The 19,279-nt window shown below is 50.4% G+C and overlaps 1 protein-coding gene across 2 annotated transcripts in view; it reads left to right on the top strand.

Moving 5' to 3' along the window:
- Positions 1 to 9,447: 9,447 nt before the first annotated feature.
- Positions 9,448 to 19,279, top strand: part of HIF3A (hypoxia inducible factor 3 subunit alpha) — a 31,676-nt gene continuing 21,844 nt past the window's right edge. Inside the window, exons 1-5 of one of the 2 annotated variants that reach the window (XM_063112164.1) lie at positions 9,448 to 9,473; positions 15,428 to 15,618; positions 16,745 to 16,890; positions 18,539 to 18,623; positions 18,954 to 19,066. In XM_063112164.1, coding sequence (XP_062968234.1) covers positions 9,448 to 9,473; positions 15,428 to 15,618; positions 16,745 to 16,890; positions 18,539 to 18,623; positions 18,954 to 19,066 — 561 coding nt within the window. Of the gene's footprint in view, positions 9,474 to 15,196; positions 15,217 to 15,427; positions 15,619 to 16,744; positions 16,891 to 18,538; positions 18,624 to 18,953; positions 19,067 to 19,279 lie in introns of those variants that run through there. The other variant, XM_063112165.1, reaches the window with a different exon arrangement.

The following is a 19,279-nucleotide window of genomic DNA, read 5'->3' as shown; positions in this document are numbered from 1 at the left end:
GCATCTCTGTAAAGCCACCACCAAGAAAACCCCTACTAGACATGTTCCCTGGACTTTGGACTTCTCAGCCTCAGACACTGTAAGCAATAAATTTCATTTTCTTACAAATTACCCAGTTCCAGGTATTTTGTTATAAGCAACAGAAACGGACTAATACAGATGTATAGTCCTATAGTCTGCGATGAGGACATGAGAAATTAGAACCCTCATACATTGCTGCGAGGAATGTACAGCTGCTGGGGAAAACAGTTTGGTGGTTCCTCAAAAAGTTAAACGTAGAATTGCCATCTGACCCAGCAATTCCGCCTCTAATCATATACCCAAAAGAATTGAAAACAGGTCCTCAAACAAATACTTGTACAAGAAAGTTCATAGCCACATTGTTCACAATATCTGAACGATACAACCCAGATGTTCATCAGCTGATGATCAGATAAAAAAATGAGGTCGCTCTATACAATGGAATATTATTCAGCCATAAAAAGGAGTTAAGTCCTGATACATGCTACAACATGGATGAACCTTAAAAACATTATGTTAAGTGAAAGAAGCTAGACACAAAAGGCCACATATTGTAAGATTTCATTTATATAAAATATCTAGAATGTCTCACTCCATAGAGACAGAAAGCAAATTGGTGGTTGTCAGGTATTGGGCATGGAGATGGGGGGTGACTGCTTAATAGGTGTGGGTTTCTTTTGGAGGTGATGAAAGTGCCTTGGAACTATATAGAAGTGATGGCTTCACAACATTGTGAATGAACTAAATGTCACCAAATTGTACACTTTAAAATGGTTCACTCTATGTTGCGTGAATTTCACCTCAATAGAAAAAAAAAGCGTCACCAAAAAAATAAGAATAAAAAATTCAGTTCCTCAGTCACACTCACCACATCTCAAGTGCTCAATAGCCACATGTGGCCAGTGCCTACCGCATTGGACAGTTCAGTTACAGAACATTTCCATTATCATAGAAAGTTCTACTGGGCAGCACTGCTTTAGAGTTTACTGCAATCTGTACTTGGTTGATTGCATTCTCATGGTGTTGCTTAACATATTCTTCTGTCCACTGTCTTTCCTGTAAACCAGTAGTTATATCTGGAAGCTTAATCACAGTCAGGTTTAACTATTTTGGCAAAAATACTTCATAGGTGTTGTTTCCTTCCAACGGGAGAGATTTCAGCTTGGTTGACTCTTGTCCTATTGGCCAAAGAAAGTCACATGACCAAGCCCAATGTCAGTAGGCCGCGGAATGTATTTGACACACTCAACAGGTCCTATACTATCATAACGCGTCTAATTCTATAACAAGGAGGGAGTGAAGATTTGAAAACAATAATCCAATCTACCACAGGGCATATTTTTTTTATCAACTGCATTTTTCAGAAATGACTCTCTGAGTCTCAGAGCGGTTAAGTAACTTGCCCAAGGTCACATCTGGTAAAGGGTAAAGCCAGTATTTGAACTCAGGCAGGCTGGCTCCAGAGCTCTGGATCCTAACCACGATACTATAAGAAAACAATGGAGCCCACTTAATGGGCTGTTGTGACATTCCAATAAGAGCAGGAATGCAAAGGGTACAGCACTCGGCACAGAATCTGTGCATAACGCTTAAGGCTTGAGCTGTTGATATCCATCAGCTGATTCCAGGTTGGCCTTGGCTTGAGTTGGAGGGACTTTCTGCCCCTGGCAGTGTTCCAGAGATAGCAGCTGGTCTTTCTAAACCCACCTTACTAGAGTCAGCGTTGGGCAAAGGGAGAGTGAAGATAAAATCGGATCCCAAGAGGTAGCTGTGAAGTGGTTAGGAGCAATGTCTCCCAGCTTTGGGCAGTAGGGAGGGTGTGTTAGTCCGTTTATGTCTCTTGTAACAAAATACCTGAAACTCGGTGATTTATAAAGAAAACGACATTTATTGCTTACAGTTTCTGAGGCTGGGAAGTCCAAAGTCCGTCTAGAGGTGACGACAGTGACCCAGGGATCTCATGTTGCAAGATGGTGGAAGCAGAGAGAGCAAGAGAGAAAGACAGACTCTCCTCTTCTTTTAAAGCCCTCGGGGCCACACCCCTGGCCACCATTTTTAATTCATGCACAGTCCTGCAATCCAATCACCTCTTTAAGGCTCCACCTTTCAATTACCATAATAGGATCTCCCACCCTCTTGACAGTCACAGTGGGGGCCAAGTTTCTAAGACATAAAACTGGGGACACAATTCAAGCTTCAGGGAGTTTTGCGGGGACACAATTCAATCCGTTACAGAGGGTGAATCATACAGAGGTGAGCATGTCTGACAGATGTTCAGGAGGCAGTGGCCAGAGACACTGACTTATTAGGATTGGGTGTGTGCACAGCTCTGGGTTTTTGTTGCTGAACCCTCTTTCCCTGTCGATAAGACAAGCATTTCTTCCCCAGCACTCTACGATAGAGCCTATAACTCCAGCTCCTTGATGCAGCTCACAGGCAGAACTCCAAGATATTCTCCTATGAAGAGTGTGGCAGAGGATATTTCCCCAAAATGGCCATAGTAATACTTCAGGTCTCATGTGCTCTTCCTTGTGGAAGCTTTCCCCGCCCCTCTCCCCTGACCCCCATCAAGAGGCATAGTCTATTTCCCTCTCCTTGAAGCTGGGCAGAAGCTTCAGATCATTCCATCCCACAGCCCTGAAGCTGCCCCAGTGGAGGCTAAGAGTAGCAAAGATGAGCTGTTCCTGCTAAGCCCTGCCCAGATTGCAGATTCATGAGCAAAGCAAATCTTCTTATTGGGGTGGTTTGTTTTGTTTACTAGAGAACTTCAGTTCTTCCCAAGCTGAGGAGGAGGGGGACTTGACTTTTCATTCACACATAACCTAGAAGACCCTTTCTACAGGGTTTACTCACACCCCCGTCCCCCTCAGCATCGCCTTGCTGACCTCATCTCCTGCTCTCCCCATGCATCCCTCTGCTCTAGCCACACTGGCCTCCTTGCAGATCCTTGAACATACTAGGCGAGTCCCAGCTCAGGGCCTTTGGACTTGCTGTTCTCTCAGCTTACAACGCTCTTCCCCCAGAAATCTACATGGCTCCCCACCTCACCTTCAGGTCTTTGCTCAAATGTCACTTTTTCATTCAGCCCTTCATGTCCACACCATTTAAAATTACAGCCCCCCTGGGCCAAGCCTGTGGTGCACTCGGGAGGGTGCTGCGCTGGGAGCGCGGCAACGCTCCCAGCGGCCGCGGGTTCGGATCCTACATAGGAATGGCCGGTGCACTCACTGGCTGAGTGCCGGTCACGAAAAAAGAAAAAAAATAATAAATAAATAAAATAAAATAAAATTACAGCCCCCCTTCCCACTCCCTGCAAATCACTATCCACCCCCATTGGGTTACATTTCTCCATAGGACTTACCACAGTCTTTTTAAAATTTTTTTATTTTTTTTCTTTTTAAGTTTATTTATTAATTTTTTTTAAAAAATATTCTATGATGTTGTGGAGCAGCTGGGGTGGGGGGAGGGAAAGAGGCAGAAAATAGGGTGGGAGAAGGAGGAAGGAGGAGGGATGGAGTTGAAGCCTGTGGCACCCCCCTTCATTCTTGCATGGGAGACCAGGGGGCTTCCAGCAGTGGCTCAGTCATTGCTGAGCTGGGTGCAGATGTCAGAGGGGTGTGGCCGAAGCCCTTGGGCCCCCCTATTGCCCCAGCTGGGGAGAGCCTGGGGCGCTTCCTGTGGCAGCTAGGTGGTTGTTGCTGGCTGGTTGTGGGTGTGTGGTTGTCAGTGGGGCATCACTGAAGCCCTTGGCCCCCCACCCTTGGGACTGGTTGCAGGTATTGGGGGCATGGCTGAGGCCCCAGCCCTCTCCCCTCCCTGTCTTAGTAGCTCAGGGGACTTCTGGTCCTTCTAGGTTTTATAGGTCTTCTTTGGTGATGTGAGACCTTTAAGTTAATATGAAACTTTGTCTCTGGTCTGTGCGTATTTTGTTTTTTCCAGTTCTGTTGGATTATTTACTGTTCCTACCACTTAAACTCTGAACTGGAACTAATTTGTCTTTTGCTTACTTCTAAAATGGGGGAACTTCCTAAGGGGACCAGTACTTGAACCCTGTGGTTGAACTAAGTTGTTTTGCTGCTGATTCCCTGGGGAAGGCTTTTTGTGCAGCTCGGGTTTTAATGGTTGACTTTATAGGTACTTCTGGCTCTGGTGAGATCTGGTACACCCGGGTTGTGTAGAAACTCGTCTGAGCCTGAGTCTTTTCAGCAAACTGCACCCCCTGCAGTTCTATATTCCTGACCAGTCTCCACTGAGTGGTCCTGCGCTGATTGGGGTGCAGGTCAGCTGTCTTTGCTGTGCCGCTTTGTTCTCCTGGTGGGCCCGTCTCCCCTACCGCCCTCACTCCAAACACTTCCCTTGGGATGGGCTTGTCTCTTGCGATGACTCACTGGCCTCTGACTGGCTCCCTTTTTTCAGTTGTTCTGGCCCCTCACTCCCATGTGGGTCCATGTGAACCCTATTAGTAGTCTTGTTGGCCTGGGAGCCACCAAGGCCCTCTTCTCCCCTGCCACCTGCAAGCAACTTCATCTGAAGGGCACAGCTGTGGCTTTTGCCAGCTCCTGCTCCATGCACTCACCAGCTCCGGCCTTGAAGCAGCTGGGGCTTGAAATGGTGAGAGCAGTTCTTTCTCTCATCATGGCTTCTCCTGCCTTCATGTACTCTGTAGGTCTCTCCTTCTCTGCCCCTGACCTCTAGAGGCCCCAGCTTGGCTCTCGTTGCTTTTTAATAGTTGTAAATTGGTTGATTTGTGGGAGAGAGTGATGCTAGGGACCGTCTATTCTGCCATCTTGACCAGATACCGCAATCTAATGTACTATACATTTCACTTACGTTTCTTGTATATGATTTGTCTGCCCAACTAGAGTGTAAGTTTCAGGAGGCCAAGTGAGGGATCTACATCTGTCTTGTTCACTACTGTATTCCCAGTGCCCACAACAGTGCTGGGCATATGTTTGCCATTCTGTGAATATTTGTTGGATAAATCAAATGAATGAATGGGTTAATGGGTGGGCTTATTGTTGGATAAATAGGTCCAGGGGAGAGGAAAGAGGAGAAAGACAGGAAAAGACCCCAACATACCTTGAAAACATGAAGACTTCCATTTGCCCAAGGCAGAGCATACTTTTTTTTTTTTTTAAACCTTTTAAGGGGATCTTAACCCTCAACTTGGTGTTGTCAGCACCACACTCACCCAGTGAGCTAACCGGCCATCCCTATATGGGATCTGAACCCGTGGCCTTCGTGTTATCAGCACCGCACTCTCCCGAGTGAGCCACGGGCCGGCCCCCAGAGCATACTTATTTATTTATTTATTTATTTTGTGTGTGTGTGTGTGTGTGTTTTTCGTGACCGGCACTCAGCCAGTGAGTGCACCGGCCATTCCTATATAGGATCCGAACCCGCGGCGGGAGCGTCGCTGCGCTCCCAGCGCCGCACTCTCCCGAGTGTGCCACGGGCTCGGCCTCAGAGCATACTTTTTTTTTTTTTTTTTAAAAGATGACTGGTAATTAACCCTTGACTTGGTGTTGTCAGCACCACGCTCAGCCAGTGAGCGAACCGGCCATCCGTATATGGGATCCGAACCCGTGGCCTTGGTGTTATCAGCACCGCACTCTCCCGAGTGAGCCACGGGCCGGCCCTCAGAGCATACTTTTTTAAAAAAAAAAAAAAACCTCTTTCTTATCCCCACAGCCAAATAATCAATCACTCTCCAAACCATGTCCCTCTTGCCTCCTAAACATTTCTTGTTTCTTCCAAAATTTTATTATGAGCATTTCCAAATATAGAGAAAAGTTGAAGATTTTACAACAGATATCCTTATACCAGTCACCTAGATTCTACCATTAACATTTTGCTTTATTTGCTTTATCATATTTAAATTCATTTATCCATCCCTCTATCCATCCATCCGTCACTCCAGCTTATTTTTTGATGCACTTAAATGAAAGTTACAGACATTAGTACACTGTCCCCTAAGTCCTTCAGTATGTCCATCGACATTTGTTTACCACTCTTTATTTTCTATTTTGAGGGAAGATTTACGTACAGTGAGATGCACAAGTCTTAAGAGTGCCATTCGGGGCCGGCCGGTGGCTCACTCGGGAGAGTGCGGTGCTGATAACACCAAGGCCACGGGTTCGGATCCCATGCATGGATGGCCAGTTAGCTCACTGGGTGAGCGTGGTGCTGACAACACCAAGTCAAGGGTTAAGATCCCCTTACCAGTCATCTTTTAAAAAAAAAAAAAAAGGAAAGAGTGCCATTCACTGAGTTTTGACAAATGCATATATCTTTGTGACCCAAACCCCTATCAAGATAAAGAACCACTCTCCCCTGATTTTTTTCTTACCATACTTGCTTGTTCTGGAACTTCATTTAAATAAAATCACATAATCTATTTTGTGTCTGGCTTCTTTTGTTCATCATAATGTTTTTGAGATCCATTCATGTTGTATGTGTGCCAACAGTTCATTCCTTTTTCTTCCTGAGTAATATTTATCGTATGGGCATACTACAGTTTGTTTATCCTTTCTACCTTGATAAGCCTCAATATCTCTTCAATCCATCCTCTTTCCTCCAGCCCTCTGGCCCCTGCCCTGGCCCCGGCATCTCCACTTTACATCCAGGTCTGCGCCCCAGCCTCCTTCTTGTTCTTTGGCCTATGGTCTGACCCCGTCTCATTCACTCTCTACATGGCATCCAGAGGAATCTTTATAAGGCATGTACTGTGTTCCTGTCCTGCTCAAAACTCTTCCATGGCTGCCCAGTGCTCCCTGGAGAGTGCCCGAGCTTCTTTAACGACTTTCAGTCTTGGTTTTATGTCACCCCATCCACTGTTCCCCCATCACCTCCCACCTGCTCTCTTTACACTCCAGGCTGAACCACAGTCTACTTGTCAGTTCCCTCAATGTGCCATGTCTTCTTTTGCCTCCAAGCTGTTGTATTCTCTTCCCTGTGCCTACAATACTTTTCCCTAGCCCTCTCTTTACCTGCCTCACTCTAATTCATCCTTCAAGTCACCATTCAGATGTCTCCTCAGGAAACCTTCTTGCCAACCCCACAAGCAGGTGAGGTGCCTCAGCAGAGCTCCCACAGTCCCTGGCAGCTCAGACCACTCTACATTTTAAAATTAAAAGCCCTTACATTCCCCCTAAACTTCAGTTCTAGGAACAAAACTTGTCTCTCCAGGCAAACAAGAACACTTCCTTTTAGCAAAAATTGAAAACCATTTCACAAACACATTTCCCTCATTGCCCTAGCTGCCGAGAACCTCCAAGTGAAGCTTAGTGCTGATCTAGGTCAGATGCCAGTTTTCCCCGGACACTGCAAATCCTCAGATTGGCGACCTGCTCTGACTGCCTCATCCCAGTATCAATGAGTACTTCCTTTCCACTGAATCAACTCTCCACTCTCCTTCGCCAAACTCTTCCAACATGCCCTCTGGAACTCTCATCACCTGGTTAACAACCATGTCCCCTCCTCAGTTTCTTCCTTGAACATTTCTTCTGCTTCATGTTCTTACCTAAACCGTGACCAGTCTTAAGAACACTGCTTCCCCTGCAGCCCTTTCTAATTCAGGCCTCTCATTTTCTCACACCCACAATGCCTCCACACTGAGGATTGAGAGGTCATTTCTCTGTTTATCAAGATTCTTTTAGGTGTAAGCAGCTGAAATCCACTCAAACTAATCTAAGCGTAAAGTAAATGAATAAGCCAATATTTAGCAACAGTAGCTAGAACCAAAACAACCACAGTGGTTTATGTGAAAGTCTGGGTATTCAATTGGAGTTCAGGTATTGTTGGACCCAGGCACCCGAGTGCTGCTGGCAAGACTGCCTTTCACTGTCTTTCATTTCTGCTTTCCTCTGTATTGACCTTCGTCTCATAAAGCTTTTTCTCACTCCATGGCAGTGTGAGTCCCATCATTCCAGCTTGGCAATTCCAGCAGAAAAAGAAAATCTCTTTCCTGACAGCTGTAGCAAATGTCTTAGGGTTGGTTCTCACTGGGCTAGGTTAGGTCTCATGCCTGGCCTGAACCAATCACTGTTTAAGAGACTAAACTAATAGTCTCTTTCCCTGGCTAGATCTGGATCCTATGTTCATCTCCAGAGTTGTGGAGTGCAGGGGTACAGGCAGCCCTATTCAAATTACGTAGACTGAGAAGGAGAGAAGTGGTTCCCCAAAAGAAAACCAAGTGGTGGGGTGGGGAGCGATGTGGATTTCTGAGGGAGGAGAGAACAGCGACTGCAAAGGCCCTGAGGTGGGACTTGCCTGCTAAGTTCAAGGACTAGCAAGGCCACTTCTGCTATAGACTTTTGATATAGTATCCTCTTCCCTGCATCCAGAATATTCATCCTCCACGGTGTCTGTTAGTTAGCATGTGCCCCCGCCCCCGTCCAAGTGTAATCCTTCCTTATCCAATTGCAATGCTTTCACCACTCCTTGGTGACTTTGCACCTCTCCCTTCTTGCTTGACTGGTGGGAAGATACCATTTCTCTTTCTCTTTTTCTTGGCAGCTGGCCGGTACAGGGATTGAATCCTAGACCTTGGTGTTGTCAGCACCATGCTCTGGCCAACTGAGCTAACTGGCCAGCCCATTCTCTGTTCTTTTTCAAAGTGAGCATGATTGAGTTAAAACATATTTACTTGACATAAGCTTAATTATTCATCAATGGGAACCTGAACAGGGAGTTAGAGAGGCCAAGGGGTCAGGGTGAAGAAGAGGGGCTGGGGGAGGGAGGCCTGGGGTACAGAGGGCGCCAGACTGGAGGAATGGGGGCAAGGTGGGGGTCCCTGGACGGAGTCAGAAGGGAGCTGCTGGGGACTGAGAGAGAACTATGGGATCCAGAGGGCTAAATATTGTGGAAGTGGGGTGGGGTTGGGTGTTGGGGGGTGAAGAGGGGAAGTGGGGAACTCAGTGGATAAAGAAGAGGGGATAGAGGAGGCAGGGCTCGGGAACTGAGAAAGCAGGGGTTGGGGGACTCGACGGGGTGGGGTTGGCGGTCGGAGGGGCCCCACTGGGGGTAGGCAATGGAGGGGTGAGACAGGTGGGATTAGAGGGTGAAGACTGGGGTGTAGGGAACGGAGTGCACTGGGTGAGTTCCGAAGAGACTTGGCGTTCAGAGGCTGGGACGGGGAAGGCGCGGCCCACTGACCGCGCGGGCGACACCGCTGGGGAAGTCCGCGCGAGGGGCGCGGCTGGGGTGCGTGTTACACCGTATACCCAGCTCCTCTCGGCTTGCCAAGTCTTCGCCTCTGGTTCTGCCTCCTTCTCGAGAGTGACAGACCCGTCCCCCAACCACAGCCGCGAGCCGGGCGCGGTGCAGCCAACGACGCGGGGGTGGGAGGAGCTGGGGAAGGGGCTAGTAGGTTCAGGGGAGGCGACAGGGGACCTCCAAGGGCTCGGGAGCGGCGACGGGCGAGCCATGGCGCTGGGGCTGCAGCGCGCAAGGTACTGGGGTTCGGGACAGGAATTATGGGAACTGGGGGGCTCTCCTTCTGGAGACCCCTGGGCTGGGTGGCGGGGTACACGTATACGAGCCAAGGACGCCCTAGGGTGCGAGGTCCCCTCCGCACGTCCCCGCCGCACCCTCCAGGCTACAGGATTACAGATCCCCACGTCCCAGGCTGCCCCGCCCCTCTCGCCAGGAGTGGCTTCGGGGTCGTGATCTCCGATTTCCTGCTACCCCGGGTGCGCTTCCCCTTCTGGTTGCGGGTGAAACTCGGGGTCCCTACGGAACTGGGGGTGGTTGCATTTGACCGGTCCCCTGGTATTCTCCCTCCATATATTGATCCCTCTGGCATCTGAACCCCCAGAGTGAGGTTGTTCATCAGATCCCTGGGATTCTAGGAGATATGGGGTACCCCCAAATTAAGCCTTTCAAGATATAGGGAGTCCCTTGGAATGGGATTCAACTCCTGAGTTCAAGAGAAGAGAGATCCTCTTTGATTGGACCCTTCCTGACACCCTCTCCCAAACCTTGGGTTTTCCTAGAAATGGACAGAGGAGGTCCCCTTTCAGAAGCTGCCTGGGCCCCTTCCCAGGGGCCTCTTTGTATCTTTTTAGAAGCTAAGGTCACCCCCTTAAATAACATGGAAACAAGCTTGACCCACTTTCCAAAGTTTGGCCTTTTATCTCACTCCTCCATCCCCACCCAGTCCCTGTTACTGAGGAACAGGGGGGTCCCACCCAAGCCTTATTTGAGGGAGACCCCATGGGAGATTCTGTGCATGATTCAGTGTGAGACCCTGGGAACCGTGATGGTAGTGCCGCCTGCCACAGTGTTCAGCTGGGGTCATCCTGGGCAGGAGGTGGGTTTCTGTGTTCAGGTTCTAGCAGGTGCAGATCTACTGGGGTAGAGGGGAACCTGTGCTCTGGGACCACAGCCAAGGGGTCCTATTTGGCCATGTTCTCATGGGACCCTGGAAAATGTCCCAGGTCCTTAGTTTTTCGTGTTCAATCTGAGGCATCCAGCAAGCCTCACACCCTTCCCTCCTCCCTGGCTTTGCACACAGGTCTTATTGGATCCGTCCACACCCCCATGTTTTTTACACCCCTCCCCCCAGGTTCACACCACCCCTCTTCCCATTCTATTCCAGGCTCTGGCTCTGGTCTGGTGAGGGAACTCCTTCCACCCCTTCTAGGCCAGCCCGGACTCCGCCTTTCTCAGCACCCCCTCCTGGCTGGGTGGGGGCCCCTTGGCTGAGCTGGGGTACTCTCCCCTCCCCACCCAAGGCCAGCCCTTTCCTGTGGTGTCATCTGCCACTGCATGCCACCCACTCATAACTCACACCTGGATCCTGGCCATGCTCTGTTCCCCCCCCCCGTGCCCCCAGGATGACACTTCATCCAAAGGGGTACTGGGTTATGGTGAGTGGGCCCCCCAGACCCCCTTGCCCCTTCCCTTCTTCCAGCTCAGGCTTGCTGCCATCCTCCTTGGACAGGGACATTCTTGGGAAGTCCCTAATGGGCACACTGCCCTGAGTGCCCACCCGAGGTTGAGGGTTTCCAGAGAAGATAGGACTTTGCAGACCAGCACCCTACCTGATTATCATGTCTTTAGGATGAGCAGAGTCAGGGTCAGAAATCCCCCCGACCCCCATCCCAAGTCTCTTGTCAAAACCAAACCCTGCCTCTGGCCTCTTAGGCCACCTTTAGGCAGTGCCAAGAGGGGTCCCTGCCCAGATATAACCTAAGCCCCTGGTCCCTAATTCTCTACATCTTTTGCAAGACCCCCAATACCCAGCTGAGTGTCAGAAGAGAGAAGCCCAGAAGCAGCCCCGAACATGGGGCAGGTTCTCCCTACTTTCATCATGCCTTTCCTGGAGGGTGGCAAGTTCTTCAAGGCAGAGAAGAGGTTGACTTCTCTCTCTCCTGGTTGGGAGGGTGCCAGGCCCCAGCCCCCATTCCCAGGCCTCACCCTGGGGCCTCCAGGCCCTGGCCCCGCCCCTGTTCTCAGCTGGAACACAGAGGACGGGTGGCAAGCTTCCAGCTGCACGTCCCAAGCTAGGCAGAGTGCCAAGGGGCTGGACCAGGGCTGGGCATGGGGCCAGCTGGGGCGATCCAGAGGCAGCAGCAGTGGGACAGGGGGAAGGGACTGAAGCCACTAAGCAAAAGAGGGGCAGGGCAGGGGCCCTTTGGGTGGTGGGGCACACCCACCAAGGCATGGCATTTAAGAGCATATGCCCCAAAGTCAGGGTTCAAATCCCAGCTCACCCACTTCTTGGCTGTGTGGCCTTGTGTTGCCTCTCTGTGCCTCAGTTTAATATCCTGGAAAATGGGGGTCATACCTCCCCTACCCCACCCCAGATCAGATCTGGGGGACAAGGGTCACCTAACAGGTGTGCAATATACTGAGATCTAGTCAGAGTTCTGGGTGGAAGTAGACAGATTTGGCTTGAATCTGGCTCTGCTATGAAAGACTGTGTGGACTCAGGCAAATTTCGTCACCTCCCTGGGCTGGCTTTCTCATCTGGAAAATGGGGAAGGAAATAGTAGGTATGTGGTCAGATTGACTGAGAAGTGGTTAAGCATAGCTGAGCGCTGATGAAGGGTGCTGGGGTCACCACCTACCTGGGTTAGTTGGGCTGGGGATGCCATCACTCCAAGCCTCAGTTTCTGCCTCTGCAAAAGGGAGATCACTTTTCCTGCTCTACAGGATTGTTATATTTAATGGGGTCTCTAGCTCCACAAGTGCTCAATACACCAGAGCTATCATTATTAGTATCGCTACTTAGTTCTCTTCCCAAGGTGCCTGTGTAAAAGCCATGTCTGTAATTGCACACACATGCCACACCAGGGGGTTACCACCAAAGCCCACGGGTTTCTCCATTGCCCAAGAGGCTGCTGAGCCTTCCCTCCCTGATGTGGATAAAGGAGAATAATCAGTTTAACCTTTATATAGCAACTACCAAATGTCAGGCCCTGTTTTCTAAGCCCCAAGCCTAACTCATTGAATCTTCAAAATAACCCTTTGAGATAGGTGCTGTTACTATGCTCAGGGTGGCTGTGCAACTTGTCCAAAGTCACACAGCTAATAAGTAATGCAGTTGGGATTGGAACCCTGGACCGGGGGAACTAGCCCCTACTCTGTATAACCAGAAAGGCCAAAACCCAGTGGGGGCCCACACTTCCCATCAGAACATCCGGAGAAGAGGCTGGGAGCTGAGAGGAGGGTCCCTCTGCAGCCACCAGCTGGCTCCTTCTGTGGAAGAAGAAGCTCTGCCACAGAGAGAGGATTATAGAGCCCAGCTGCCTGGGAGGGGGAGCGCTGGCCCCACCCCCACTCCTGTTCCCACTCCCTGTTCCCTCTGTCCAGGGGCCCCCAGCTCAGTGAGGCCCGCCCACCCCCACTCTATAGGCAGGAAGACAAACAGGGCTGGAACAGAACAGGACGGAATGTCCTCTCCGGTAGGCAGGGCTGAGGCCCTTGCCCCCTCCAGCCAGGAGGGAAAGGATGGATGATATCTTACCCCCTCCAATCCTCCACCCAGCCTGCCCCTTTCTGTGCCTCCCACCCTATTGCACTGAGGGCTTTTTTTTTTCCCCTCTGTAGCCAGACAGGAAAATCTCTTCTTCTCTTCTCCTCTTGCCTGGGGGGTGGTGCTGCAGGTCTTGTGCCTGGGGGTGGGCTTGATGGCATCTCAAAAGTGGCCTCTCCCCCCCTGAATTTAGGAAGAGACAGCCTCCCTTCCTAGAGGATCTACTTCTCTGGCTGGGTCACAAAGAGGGGATTAGAGAAAAAACTGAAGGCTCTGGAACCTCACCTCCCGATTTCAAATCTCAACCCTGCCAGTTACTGGCTTTGTGACTTCTTGGGCAAAAGACTTCACCTTTCAGAGCCTCAGTTTCCTCTTTGTAAAATGGAGGTTTAAAATGCCTCCCTCTCCGGACTGGCCCATTAGCTCACTTGATTAGAGTGTGGGGTTATAACACTAAGATCAAGGGTTTGGATCTCTGTACTGGCCAGCTGCAAAGATAAATAAATAAATAAAATAAAAATAAAAATGCCTCCTTCCTAGGACTCCCCTGAGAATAGAATGACTACACACAGGCAGAATACGTAGCACGATGCTAGACACATAAATGCTTAGCAAATGACAGCTGCTTATTATGGTTTTATCAATATTATAAACATAGATAAGACCATATATACTATATAGAGTAGTCCCCCTTATCCTTGGGGGATGTATTCCAAGACCCCTAGTGGATGCCTGAAACGATGAATAGTACTAGACACTATATATACTATATTTTTTCCTGTACATACATACCTATGATAAAGTTTAATTTATAAAGTAGGCACAGTAAGAGATTAACAACAATAACTAATAAAATAGAACAATTATAGCAGTATGCCGGCATCAGTATTCTTGTGGCTTTGGGGCCATTGTTAAGTAAAATAAGGTTACTTGAACACAAGCACTGCGATACCTTGCCAGTTGATCTAAAAACCAAGACAGCTACTAAGTGACTAATGGGCAGGTAGACATGCTGGACAAAGAGATGATTCACGCCCCTAGAGGGATGGAGCTAGATGGTGCAAAATTTCATCACGCTATTCAGAATGACGCACAATTTAAAACTTAAGAATTATTTCTGGAATTTTCTATTTAATATTTTTGGGCTGCGGTTGACCGTGGGTAACTGAAACCTCAGAAAGCAAAACCGTGCATAAGGTGGGGGGGGGGGGACTATCATACTATACTAGATATAATACACCCTATAATTTTTTATTCAAAAATGAAGTATAGGGGCTGGCCCGTGGCTCCCTCGGGAGAGTGTGGTGCTCATAACACCAAGGCCGCAGGTTCAGATCCTATATAGGGCTATATAGGGATGGCCGGTAGGCTCACTGGTTGAGCGTGGTGCTGACAACACCAAGCCAAGGGCTGAGATCCCCTCACCGGTCATCTTTAAAAAAAAAAAAAGTATAGAGACTTTGGATTTGAAGACAGTGGCAGGAACAGAGGGAGGTGCTAAAACCTGGACATAAACTCAGGGCCATAGAGACAGAAAATTTAAGAGTTGAGGCAGACCAGTGTTCAAACCCTTGTTTCACTACTTATGGGCGAGCACTGCACCTCTCTGTGCCTCAGTTTCCTCATCTGTTCAAAGGGCATACTGTTATTACCTTCCTTCTAGGGTTGTCTGACAGTTAAATGGGTCAATGTAAGTTTCATGCATGGCACAGAGACTGACATAATGGTAAAAACTGGTTAAGTGGCAGATATTCCTGACAAAACAATACTCATTCTTCCACCTCCAACCCCACAGGCAAAATGCAGGCATTTGAAGTGGATTAAAGTGCAGGGGTGAGTGGTTAGCTGTTTGCTGGACAGAACAGGGGCTTGCTTTGCTGTGTCACCCTGGTGGGACCCCGCCCCTCTTAGGGCCCCTGTTGGTGGGTCGTTAGTCTTTGAGATCTATGCTCCAAGATTCTGAGGACTCAGCTCAGCTGAGAAGGGAAAAGGGCAGGGGGCCTGGAAGGCTGCAGGCATCTTCTTCATGCTCCCTCTTTCCTGTGGCCCCGGGCCAGCTTGGCCAGTCCCCTCCCAGCAGGAGGTCTCCCTGTCCCCCAGGAGTCCCTAGCCGAGGAAATAAACTGCAGATAAGTCAGGGAGGGGACAGAGCGGCCCTAGGCACGCCTCAGAGTAAGGCGCCGGGAGGGCAGCATGGACTGGCTCAGGGACAGGTAAAATCCTGGGCTAGGAGGGGCTCCAGAGTGAAACCCTCCCAGGCCCAGAAAGCTCCGGGAACTCTCTGAGACCACAGAGCGAGGGCTGCACAGCCGGAGCCCTGCCCTCTGTGAGCCCAGACCCCTTGTGACAGGGCCCCACGTGCTCGTCCCATCCACTTCTTTCGCTTCCGGGGACGCCACCAGTGAACGCTGCCCATGCTCGCAGGTCAAGCACGGAGCTGCGCAAGGAAAAGTCCCGGGACGCGGCCCGCAGCCGGCGCAGCCAGGAGACCGAGGTGCTGTACCAGCTGGCGCACACGCTGCCCTTCGCTCGTGGAGTCAGCGCCCACCTGGACAAGGCCTCCATCATGCGCCTCACCATCAGCTACTTGCGCATGCACCGCCTCTGCGCCGCAGGTGAGCCCCGCCCCCGGCACGCCCGACGCGTCAAGGCCCCGCCCCCGATTAGCCACATCCCAGGGAGGCCCCGCCTCCGGGAAGCCTTATCCCGACAGGTTCCCGCCCCCGGGTCGCGTCTTCCCGGCAGATCCTCACCTTCCCGTAATCCATTTCCTTGGCGAGGCCAGTTCTTTTGGAAGTCCCGCCCCCTTTACATGTCTATCACTGTTAGGCCCCGCCCCTTGGAAGTCACTCTGGGGAAGCTCCGCCTTCTCAGAACTCCAAGTGAGGCCGGCTAACTCCCTATGGCTCCTCAAACTCTTAGTATCTGGTCCCCTAGGAGACTCCCTGATATGCTCCATTCCCTTATAGTAAGTACCCGGCTCCGCCACCCAGTTTTTAATTACTTGAGAGTGCCTGTTCCCCTCCCCTCCACCCTAGTTCTATGGCTTGTTCCCTTAGTATCTATTCCATTGAATTTCCCGTTGGAATTCCACTCTGCAGGAAGTTTTGTTACACACACACACACACATGGAATCCCAGGACACACACACACACACACACACACACACACACACTTTGGAATCCCAGGACCCTGAAAAGATTTTATTGTAGGGGAAATAGAGTCATCCTGTGGCAGGTTCTGCCCGTTAAGACTTCCCTGCCCCATAGAATTTTACTTCTCTGGGAGGCCTTTCCACCTTAGAATTCTGTGCCCTTGGCGTCCCTGCTTCTTTAGAATTCTGCCCATCTGGAAGACCCTACACTCCAAGAATTCTGAACCCTGAGAGGCTTGGCTCCCCCCTACAATTCTAACTCCACATAGACCCTGGCCCGCTAGAATTTTGACACCTGGGAGTTTCACCCCTTTAGAATTGTATTCTCTTGGGAGAACCCTTCTGCCTTAGAATTCCTGAGTGCCTTAGAATGCCTTAGAATTCTGTTCCCCTGGGAGGCTCTGCTCCCAATTCCAATGCTTGGTGGCCCTGCCCTCTTCCTTGGAACTCCAAGCTATTAGGATGTGCCGTCACTCACCTGGGGGTACGTGTAAGTTCCTCTGAGTGAGGAAAGGCAGAGGGAGGCTAGCCAGGGTGGGCCCAAGGCTGACTAGAGATGCCCCCATCCCCCCTGCCCCGGGAACCAGGGGAGTGGAACCAGGTGGGAGCAGGGGGAGAACCACTGGATGCCTGCTACCTGAAGGCCCTGGAGGGCTTCGTCATGGTGCTCACCGCCGAGGGAGACATGGCTTACCTGTCGGAGAATGTCAGCAAACACCTGGGCCTCAGTCAGGTGAGAGGAGCTGCTTGCTCTGTGCCTGGCCCTGTGCTGGTGATGCTGGGGGACAGTCTTAGCCCTGCCTTTATAGGACTCTAGTACAGAGGGGAACTAGGAATGTCACCAGACAGGAAAACTCAAAATAGTTAGGGCTGGGATTGGACAGCTTAGGGGGCTGTGGGAGCCTGGAATTGGGGGGAGGGAGGGGGTGCACCTGACCCAGCCTTGGAGGGAATCGAGGGCTTCCTGGAGGAAAGGACATCTGAGCTGAAACCTGAAAGTTTTAGCCAGTCAGAGGTCTATGAGGAATGGATGGGACCAGTGAAGACTGGGAATGTACATTGCAAGGCGAACAGAGCATGCAAAGGCCCAGAGGTGAGATAAAACAGAGCGCTTTGGGGAAATAAAGAAGTGTATCCTGGCTGGGTGCAGACTGTAATGGAAGAAAAGACTAGAGAGGTTGGGAGGGGCTAGATGATGTAGGGCCAAATTAGAAGGTTTATCTCCAGGGCACTGGGGAGCCATGGAAGGATTTTAAGGAGGGAACAAGTTATGCCAAAGAGGTAGAATCAGATTTACATTTTAGAAAGATCCCTCTAGTACTACATCGAGATAGAGTTGGAGACTAGAGCTTAGGAGATCAGCAAGGGGTGGATGCCAATCTCAGATGGGAGAAAAGGAGTAGGGGCAGGGCCATGGGGAGGGGAAGATAGAAACAAGAGACATTTAGGAAGCAGAACTAATTTTAAAGATCAATTTTAATGAACCCTACAGCAAGCCCCATGAGAGAGTTCCCATTCTTTTTTCTATTACATATTAATGGGCTCCATAGATGGCATCTGTTTCTTTTCCCTCTCTTCTTGTTACCCCACTCCTAGTTTCTTTATTAGTGTGAGCTCTTGGACTCAGAGAAGTGAATGTCCCAAGGTCCCAAAGCTAGGAAGTGGTGGAGCCAGGATTCCATTCCAGCTACAAGAGGTGCTGTCAGAGGAGAGAGATCTCACTTTTCCCCCATTCAGCATTGCCAGCAATGCTCATGTTGTGAGCCAATGTGGGTCGCCTTTCATCTGTGTCTCCTCCTCCCAACACCAGGCTCATTTCCTAGATTGAAATCAGGAGTTGGGGCTTTAGCTTGGTAAACAGGTGTGAGTTGAATGGGGTCTCATCTCAAGGCACTTGCCCGTCTTTCTGGAACACTCTTATTCCAGGGAGCCACAAGGCCACCTCCCTTGCTTTGTTCAGCAATTTTTTAACATGCCACCTCACAAAAACTGTCCAAGACCACTCTGTCTAAATTGCATCTCATCATCTCATCACCTTACCCTGCTTCAGCTTTCTTCATGTTACTTGTTATTTTATTATTATATATTGTTTTTTTGTGTTGTTTGGTTTTTTCTGTCTCTCCCTACTAGCCAGTAAGCTTTGCAGGGCAGGGATTTGTCTGTGTGATCTCTGAGGTGTCCATACAGTTTAGAAGAGGGCTTGGCAAATAGTAGGTGTTGAATAAATGGCTGTTCAGTGAATGAATGAACAAATGAGTGAGGAGTCCAGGCTGTCGAGTTGGGGCAGGATTGAGTTGAGGATGGGAAGTAGGAGATGGGCCAGAGGCCCTGGTAAACATACTTTCCCTGCAAGACACCCACTCCGCTCCCCTTCCTGGCAGCTGGAGCTCATCGGACACAGTATCTTTGATTTCATTCATCCCTGTGACCAAGAGGAGCTTCAGGATGCCCTGACCCCCCAACAGAGTGAGTTTCCTTGGAGACGTCTGTCCCCACTTTACAGAGGAGAAAATTGAGGATCTACCCCTCCTTTAGCATTTTCCCTCCTCCTCTGTAACACCGGAATGAGAGAAATGTGAAAAGGGGGACACAGCCCTGCCCTGGGGATGCAAGGAGACAAGGACCTGGCCTAGGGGTCCCAAAGGGGCACATCCTACCCTTAGGGGACCCTCTCTGGTTCCAGGTCCCAATTTGGGGGATGAGGCTAGGGAGACTTTAGCAACCAGGGTGCTGGAGGGAACTGGGCCCTGCCTGAAACTGCCTGCTGACCTGCCTCCCACCTGTGGCCCTCCCCAGGCCTGTCCAAGAAGAAACCAGAGGCCCCCACTGGACGGTGCTTCTCCTTGCGCATGAAGAGCACCCTCACCAGCCGCGGACGCACCCTCAACCTCAAGGCGGCCACCTGGAAGGTGAGCAGGGCCGGAGCTCCTAAAGATCTTGTAGGGGGTTGGAGTCCAGGGGTCTCCTGGGCTGGGGATCCTGCGGGTCTCTCTCAGGCTGGACTTCATGGGTGTTAGGGCATCTAGGAGGTTGGGTGTCTGTGGAGTTGGGGTCTGGGGATCCTTGTAAACTTTTTTAGGCTGGATCTCTGTGAGCCTGGGACTGGGGGTCCTCAGGCCCCA

Source organism: Cynocephalus volans, chromosome 10, assembly GCF_027409185.1.
Source record: "Cynocephalus volans isolate mCynVol1 chromosome 10, mCynVol1.pri, whole genome shotgun sequence".
Lineage (NCBI taxonomy): Eukaryota > Metazoa > Chordata > Mammalia > Dermoptera > Cynocephalidae > Cynocephalus > Cynocephalus volans.
This window is presented reverse-complemented; position numbering and strand designations above follow the sequence as displayed.